An 8,074-nucleotide genomic window follows, 5' to 3' on the forward strand; every position below is an offset into this window, starting at 1 on the left:
TGTAAAAATAACAACTTTGAAAAGGTAAATAATATACACAAATAATGGCATTCTAATAAATATGTACAATAAGAATGGTTATTCGATTCTTGCTACTATTGTTCCGAAAGCTAAGCCCTGTAGATTTTTTCACCGGTTAGCTCATTTGCGGGGAAGGAGGGGGTAACTTTTTTCAGCTTGACATTGATGTATTGTCTTTGTTACAATGGACAAACCATCATGGAGTAATTAGACAGCATATATTGAACATAATTATCCAAAACCACATTGCCAAGTTGATAGCTTGGTTCTCTGGAGCTCCACATCACTTTTGATCCGAAGCAGGGCTTAAAAATATACTTGAGTAACAAACCAGCATACTCTGAAAGCCACAACATGAGCAGAGCAACAATTGCTGCAAAAATGGACCCCGGATCACTTCCAGCAATTTTAAGAGTGAATTTGGAAATAACACATTTCTACATGCGAAGTGATATGCAAGCGTAAAATAAGCAAATAAATTACTGAAAGAGGTGAAATTCAACCCATGCTACAATGATTTGCTCAAATGAATGCAAGCAGTATAGTTTGTCATTAGAGAATTCCACCACAGACTGGTTAAAAACATTTCCTGCTTTAATTCCTTTTCATAGTATGTCAGTTATGCTTGCAAGAAAATTTACCCCCAAATAAGAGTGATATCACACTTGAACCCCAACCTATATAACCATAAAAATATTATGCGCAATCTGAAAACTAAAACTAGCATTTCAAGCATCTTAGCAATTTTTTGTCCCTGACATCTTAGCTATAAAAGGATGGACAACTATGAAAAAGAGTTTTCTATATGATTCTGGTTTCATCATGATAAAAAGAGGAAAACAGAGTATCCAATTGAGATGCCATTTAACAATCTTCACCTTCATTATGTTTCATAGTTGAAGATGACAAAGTTTAACCCTTTCTGCCATGAACATATGGAGATGAAGACTGGGAAAGTGGCCGTTGGACAAATGGATGGTTTAAGAGTTGAGCAGCAGTAGGACGATCATCAGGATTAACTTGAAGGCACTGCATGATAAAGTCTTTTGCATCTCTTGAAAGAGAATCAGGAATAGGAGGTCGCTCACCTTTTCCAATTCTAAATATTGCCTGCATCTGTTTTAAGAAGAGATCAATCACAAAATCAAAGGTCATAACCAGCAGTAATGCAATTTTGATAGTTATTAACTTATTATCGATATAGATCAATATTTCTAGGAAAAGTATCCATTTTGTTTATACAACTATAAGAATCAACCAACATTTCTATGTTATAGGAAACACAGGACATAGAATACGAACAAAATCCACATTTAATTTACAAATAAATAGCAGAGAAATTGGGAATTTAGATTAGAATGGGCAGCGTGAACTGTTTAATTAGTGTCAACAAAACGAAAAAAGCAAACACTTGAACCAAAAAATACTAGCAGTGGAATTAAAATTTGAACTGAAATTATGAAAATTGAAGAGCTCTCTCCATTGAGACAGAAAAGAAAAACATAATCAGGAATTAAATAATAACCCTTATTGTCACCTGCCAATGGTAATGGGAACAAAAAATAGCAATAATATGACACATACACATTCCAAATTGAAGTATGGAATTTGGCCCGTTAGCATCTCCAGGACAGTGCATCCCAGACTCCAAACATCAGCTGGAAGCCCATAACCTTTGTTCTTTCCTTTCACAACCTGCATATTCCACATTAATAATTAACAATCATTAGAATAGAAGCTCAGTCTTCAGATGTGCAAACTCAAAAGTCCTAGCAAAACATTGCTATCCCTGTTTGGATAAACAGTTCATCTAAGTGTTTATCACATAAGTGTTTATGTATAAGTTATTTCTATGATAGAAGATAAAATAAAGTTTAACTGTTTTCATATAAGTTATAAACTATTTTCATAAGCTATCATAGTAAACTTATGAAACTAAGCTGAAAACCGCTTTTGGACATGTTGTAAGTTGTTTCTATAAGTTCTATCAAACAGTCTTACAAGGGCTTACTCCAGCAGATAAGCTCCAATAAGTCAATCCATATCTTGTATCGAGGTAGAATACAGTACCATGGTAAAAAGAATATTAAAACCTGTGTGGCTAAAATAGTTACTTCAAGAACTTCTACTAGAAGACGAGCATGAAATTAATTTGTGATAATCAAGCTTATCTAGTGGGTATGTTAAATCTCATAGGGGACGGGAGACCACGGCTTGAATTTACTTTAACAAACTTGGTGCATGTACATGCTCCAGCAAGCAGAAAAGTGTTAAAATAGAAACTCAATCTTCGTGTGTGCATTGCATTGATGGTGTATAGGAACGTGGTTACTTTGCTCATGTACCAACCGTGTATATATAAACAAAACAGCTGTGGTTTAACTTTTAAATACAGGGTTTTCAAAAACCCTAGGTTCATATATACAATAATCAATGGCTAAGCTATCAAGAAATTAAAAGATTAAACACCAAGGTCAGAGAATTTTAGAAAGTTTAAGGTTTCTAGTTTCAAAAGTGAGAGAATTGTATAAATTCATCACTCACTAGTTTCATTGTTTCAACTTATGGAGTAACCTACTAACAGAGTGCAACATGATCTCATGTTGCTATGTAGTTTTATTTTATAGCGCTCTAATAACTTCCTTCAATTCTACATGGGGATACCACCAACTTCACAGATAAATAGAAGTGTTTTAGATCGGTAGCACAATAAATGCCCACAGTTTATGACAATTGTAAGGCAATTTAATTTCAGTATTCAGTCCTCAGCTGAAGAAAAAGAGTACTCAATCTAGAGTCCTATATCCAGATTCCAGGCTATTAAAAAAATTACTGTTGATTAAATTATTTATAAGTTGGAACCATGTACACTCCAATAATAAACTTGAACAGTTGAACCATTATTCAGTATTTCGGTTCATCAGATAAGATTGAAGGCAAACCTCAGGGGCCATCCAGAATGCTGTCCCCTTGCATGATTTAACATCATTCAATGTGGTTGCCTGAAAAGCAATTTATAGAGCAATATCAGAAAATGAAAACTGTAAGTAATTGCACATTGTTCAGATATCAATAACTGAAATTGAGATGTTAAAGAAATAAAAGCACTAGAAAGAGAAGTACAAACTGAGGAATACCTTTGCTAACCCAAAATCTGCAAGTTTGACAGATCCACTTGCATGCACCAATATATTTGCACATTTGATATCCCTTAAATTTGGGAGATATAATTAGATTATATCAATAATGATTGCTTCAACGTAATTACGTAACTGGTACAGGAATTCAGAGATGATGTTAAAGACATCATGGGCTAAACCCAAAGAAAAAACTCTACCATTGAAAACTTCCAAAACTGAAAATCCCAATTGCATTGTAACTATTCAACCTCCTACCCTTACTTTAGTCTGATATTGATGAACATGATTTTCAAAAACAGAAGAAAAAAAATGATGTTTTCCACAAATACTAGACTTCATATTAGTGGCGCCCATATTAGTATCAAAAGGCATTTTTTGGAGCAAAAAAGGAAGGGAAATCATTGGATGAAAAATCATTCTTTTTCCCATACGTTTTCTTTTTTCTACATCTTTCCTCAACTCTCATCTTTGGCCCAATAACAAGAAGAAAAAATAAAATAAAACAAACACATCAAGTTATTTGCAATAGATATGAGAGAGCTAGAAAAACTGAAATATTAATAAAGAATTCGTATTGCAATGATGAGACAGTGATCAGAAGTGAAAGTTCATTCGAAGCAAGGAAAGCAAGAACCATAGACAGGACTCCTGACAGCATTGTTCCAGAAATGAGAACCAAACCATATGATGCAAGACCGGAATTAACACAGGAAATCAGTAACCATATATGCATATTGGAAAGCAAAAGTATATTAAAATAAATAAATAAAATCAAGTCACCTGTGAACCACATTTTGGTCATGGAGATACTTCAAACCCTGCAGAATCTGTCTTGTATAGGCAGATACTTGGGAATCTCGAAGAGTGTACTTTTGGTAGAGGCTTCTGAGAGAACCTTTGGTTACAAGTTCAATAAAGATATACAGCTTGGATTCATCCTGCAGTAACATCAAGCAGAGGGCATAAAGGACAAATCTCATTTTGAATCATGAGCTTACTCTGTTAGATGTACAAATACAGACAATGAACACTGCCACTCAAATGAAAATGATAACGATGAGAAGCTAAGATGTTGCAAAAAATGGTTTAGTGTCTGGTCTGAATTTTCATGCTGCTACTTACTGCAGTCTTCTTGTGGATCCTTTGTAGTATAAATAATAGACTACATTTCATTGCCTATCATCAAGGTTGTCAAACTTAAGAGTTCACTCAATACAAAATTTAAATATTTTGTAGGTAGACTATAAATTAAATTAAAATGGGTTTATAGCTCTAGTCCAGTCCAGTCCAGATCACACCTCATTGCCTATCATTTAGGTTGTCAAACTTGAAAGTCTTCATAAACTTGTGGAATCTCAATAAATTAGACTCGTAAAGTCATAAGAGTTTACTTAACATAAAGTTTAAATATTTTGTAAGCAACCTATAAATTAAACTAAGATGGTTTCTCAGGTCCAGACCACATACATAGAATAGATAGCATCACAATTCAAAATTGATGAACAAATTTATAAATAACAATATTGGTTCACGATTCAGGATAGAAAAAGAGTATAACAAGTTCAAAATTGATAGAAAAATTGATAAATTGTTAGGTTAAAAATTACTTAAGAATGGCAGTGGTGGGACTGGCTTTTGCTTGCTGGAGCTGGATCAGCTTGGTATAATTAGGTTCCAACTCATTAGAGTTGGATTCATTGGCTGTGTTGGCCTGTTTGGTTCATTCAACAATGATGGGTTGGTTTATTCACGTTTTCTAACTCATTACTTCATTGTGCTGAGAGCTATGGGTCAAGACTCAATACAACATCATTCACGTCCTTTGCAGATGGGTTTCAGTTGGGATGCTAGTTGCTAGATGAATATGTGGAGTCACAATAACCGTGACTTTAATGTTTGAGGAGTGCTAGCAACACACTCTATTTGATTTGTTGAAGTTTACATAGGTCCTACCAGAACATGTGAGTCTCATATAAATTTAGTAGGACTCATGTGTATTTTAACCAATCAAAGAGGGTGTGTTAGAAAGTGTGTGTTAAATAGTGTGTGGCTAGCATTATTCTTAATGTTTTGTGCACTATAGAGCCTTATTGTTCAGCTGTTTCATTTTTCGTTTTTTAACACTGACCATTGTCTAGTCATGATGTTTGAGAGAAATAACCCCAGTATCACATTCTATACGAGCCTACTTGAGTTTAACCAGAAATGATTTGCAAGCAAGTTAACTTGATTTTAATATAGAGTCGTAAACTCATTCAACTCCGTGAGTTAACTTATGTGTTTGACAGCCATGTACAGAGTCTATCCACAAACACTTGCTGAAATATTGTAGAAAGTTTGAGATGCAGTAGGACCTTTTTATGTTTGACTTAATCTGTAATGCCATTGTTCAACACATATTCAACAATGGTAAACGACAAGAAAATATCAAAGTGAGCATGAAATAAGGAGACATGACAGGACAACATAGATTCTACAATGGTATCAAATTAGACATATAAGTAAAAGAAAAGATTGGACAAGAAGAAAGTACCATTTCAGTGCCATAGTATTGAACTATATTATCATGTTCAAAACGACTCAAAAGTGCAATTTCCTGAGAGAAAAAAGAACGAATAATGTGAGAAAATAAATATAGTAGGAGAAACATAAAAGAGACAACAACCTCTCAAACAATTTGACATATTGCATATAATAGCATTAAAGTTGTTGATTATGAGATCAAAAATCAGAATCATAAGATTCTGATTTGTATAGTTATTAGTATGTATTAATTAGGATTTCAGTTTTATTTTTATTTTCTTTTAGGATAGCATTTCGGGAATCAGTTTCCTAATTACCAGCTCTATTATGATTATACAAAATTAAACTACTTGTACTATTTATACTCCTTATGTAATCAGTTTCATTATCAAGTGAATAAACAATGCTTTTCCGCAAAAGTTATTCAAGAAAACTTCTTATTTATTCTTCATCAAGAATGTTATTGAAAAAGTAAAGTATAATAAGTGATAAGTCGGTTACCTGCTCCAGTTGATAGACACTTTGCTTTCCCTGATCCCCTTGATCAAGCAATGAAACTTCTTTTACAGCAAAAAAGATTCCGTCGCTGCAGTGATTCAGAAGATATGAATAATAAGTTAGTAGTTATCTCTTATAACATAAAACAGGAGACTAATAATCAGTACGGTCAACACACTGAGAAGCTTTGGTCTTCAACTTTATACAGAAAAGAAAAAGAAAAAAAGAAACAGCATCTGGAATGAAAATAAGGGCAGGGTAACTTGGAGCTATAAAGCTCCCACCATTGTGGGATCCAAAGAAGAATCAAACCCATATGCCAGAGACTGATTCCACATCAAATTTGTGACATCTTAGCCACTGCGGCAGTAACTTCAATCATTGAATCATGGCTCCGCTTCAACTTGAATGAAAAACATTGGGTAATAACTTATACCCTATTATAAGCAGCTTAGAAAGATGCCAAATTTAAAATTATCTTTTGAGACTCATCAATTTTGATAAAAGACAGATTATATAGTATTACAGTACCCTAGCCCTTGCAAAATGTAGCTCCCTAACCTCGATACATTTTTCTAATGTTTTAAATACTTTTTTTGTATTGCCTGCCTATTCAACAAAAGCCGTCTTCATCGCTGAATCTATGACATGCAGGAACAATAGGGCATTGATGATTTAATGTAATTGCACTTCAGAAATCATCTTTGTCACTAAAAAGCTAATAGCAAAGTTTATTAAAATAGCTCATTAGAGGTACACCATGGGAGGCAAAGAGCTGCTGAAGGTTTAAGAGAATGAAGGGAATTTAGCCAAAACACAGTTAAAGTAATAGAAAGGGATCACATCAAACACATTGAAAATATGGTTTTCATCGAACATCAATTGTACAACACCAGACGCAAAGGGATGAACCCCACACATAGGATAAAGGGTGGTTACACGTGGGTTATACTAGGAAATGACACAATGGATGAGATGGAACAATCTGAAATAACTCTTAAGGTCTTCATGAAAAGAAAGCACTAGAAAGGGTTCAAAAACCATTGTGGTTCCTATAATGGCCAAAAAAGTAAACTGTTTTGAAATGTCAAGGCATGAAAAAATTGACAATGCTATATCCTAAGCATTAAACTCATCTCTAATAATCCTATTCCTACCTTGCTCTGTTTCATAATTCCAATATGGAATTTTCCTAACTGGCATCTACTATAATTAATACAGCAAAGAAGCACAACCACCAAAAAAATTACTAAAATACACAAATACACACATATGCAAAAGCAAATTGAAAGGAAAGGGATCGATCACACTTACTCAGAAATTCCTTCATAAACAGATCCAAAAGAACCACCCCCCAAAAACCCACCCTTTTGCCAGCAACGAGGAGTAATAACGCGCTTATTTATCCCATTAGGAGTAGTAAACGAACATGATTCCGAAAATTCAGCAACAATCTCCGCATTATCCACAACCTCCTCTTTTCTCTTCAAACTTACCCTACCAACCTCCTCACCTTCTTTCTCCACGACTACCCGCTCATCGTTCAAAATCTCTTCTTCCCTTACAGGAGCCAATTCCTTCAAAAGGTCCCAAGTTGAACAAGTGTTATCAACAACCGGAACTCTCATCCCTGGCGGCGGCTTAAGCATCGGTGGACGAATTCCATTTATACCCCCACCATCACCACCACTACCAACAGCAACAACAGTATCAACAACCTCGTCTATAACTCTAACCCTATCTCTATCTTCAAATTTCTCAGTCAATTCACCATCCTCCACTGAATTTCTAACTTCGTTTACCTTCCGTTGAACATCAAGCTCTTCGAGCTTCAAATTCGGAAGAAAATCTTCCGAGAATCGAATCTTCATGGCTTCCCATGCAGCAGCAGG

At 34.6% G+C, this 8,074-nt stretch overlaps 1 protein-coding gene across 1 annotated transcript in view; it reads right to left on the reverse strand.

Moving 5' to 3' along the window:
• LOC101490801 (mitogen-activated protein kinase kinase kinase 1-like) overlaps positions 1 to 8,074 on the reverse strand; it is a 9,244-nt gene continuing 1,170 nt past the window's right edge. The window contains exons 2-10 of the mRNA XM_073368981.1: positions 7,497 to 8,074; positions 6,186 to 6,270; positions 5,695 to 5,757; positions 3,942 to 4,099; positions 3,159 to 3,231; positions 2,964 to 3,023; positions 1,606 to 1,716; positions 900 to 1,137; positions 1 to 394 (exon numbers count right to left, since the gene is read on the reverse strand). The exon at positions 7,497 to 8,074 is cut by the window's right edge and continues 6 nt beyond it. Coding sequence (XP_073225082.1) covers positions 934 to 1,137; positions 1,606 to 1,716; positions 2,964 to 3,023; positions 3,159 to 3,231; positions 3,942 to 4,099; positions 5,695 to 5,757; positions 6,186 to 6,270; positions 7,497 to 8,074 — 1,332 coding nt within the window. The 3' untranslated portion in view covers positions 1 to 394; positions 900 to 933. The remainder of the gene's footprint in view (positions 395 to 899; positions 1,138 to 1,605; positions 1,717 to 2,963; positions 3,024 to 3,158; positions 3,232 to 3,941; positions 4,100 to 5,694; positions 5,758 to 6,185; positions 6,271 to 7,496) is intronic.

Source organism: Cicer arietinum, chromosome 5 (assembly GCF_000331145.2).
Source record: "Cicer arietinum cultivar CDC Frontier isolate Library 1 chromosome 5, Cicar.CDCFrontier_v2.0, whole genome shotgun sequence".
In the NCBI taxonomy this organism is placed as follows: Eukaryota; Viridiplantae; Streptophyta; class Magnoliopsida; order Fabales; family Fabaceae; genus Cicer; species Cicer arietinum.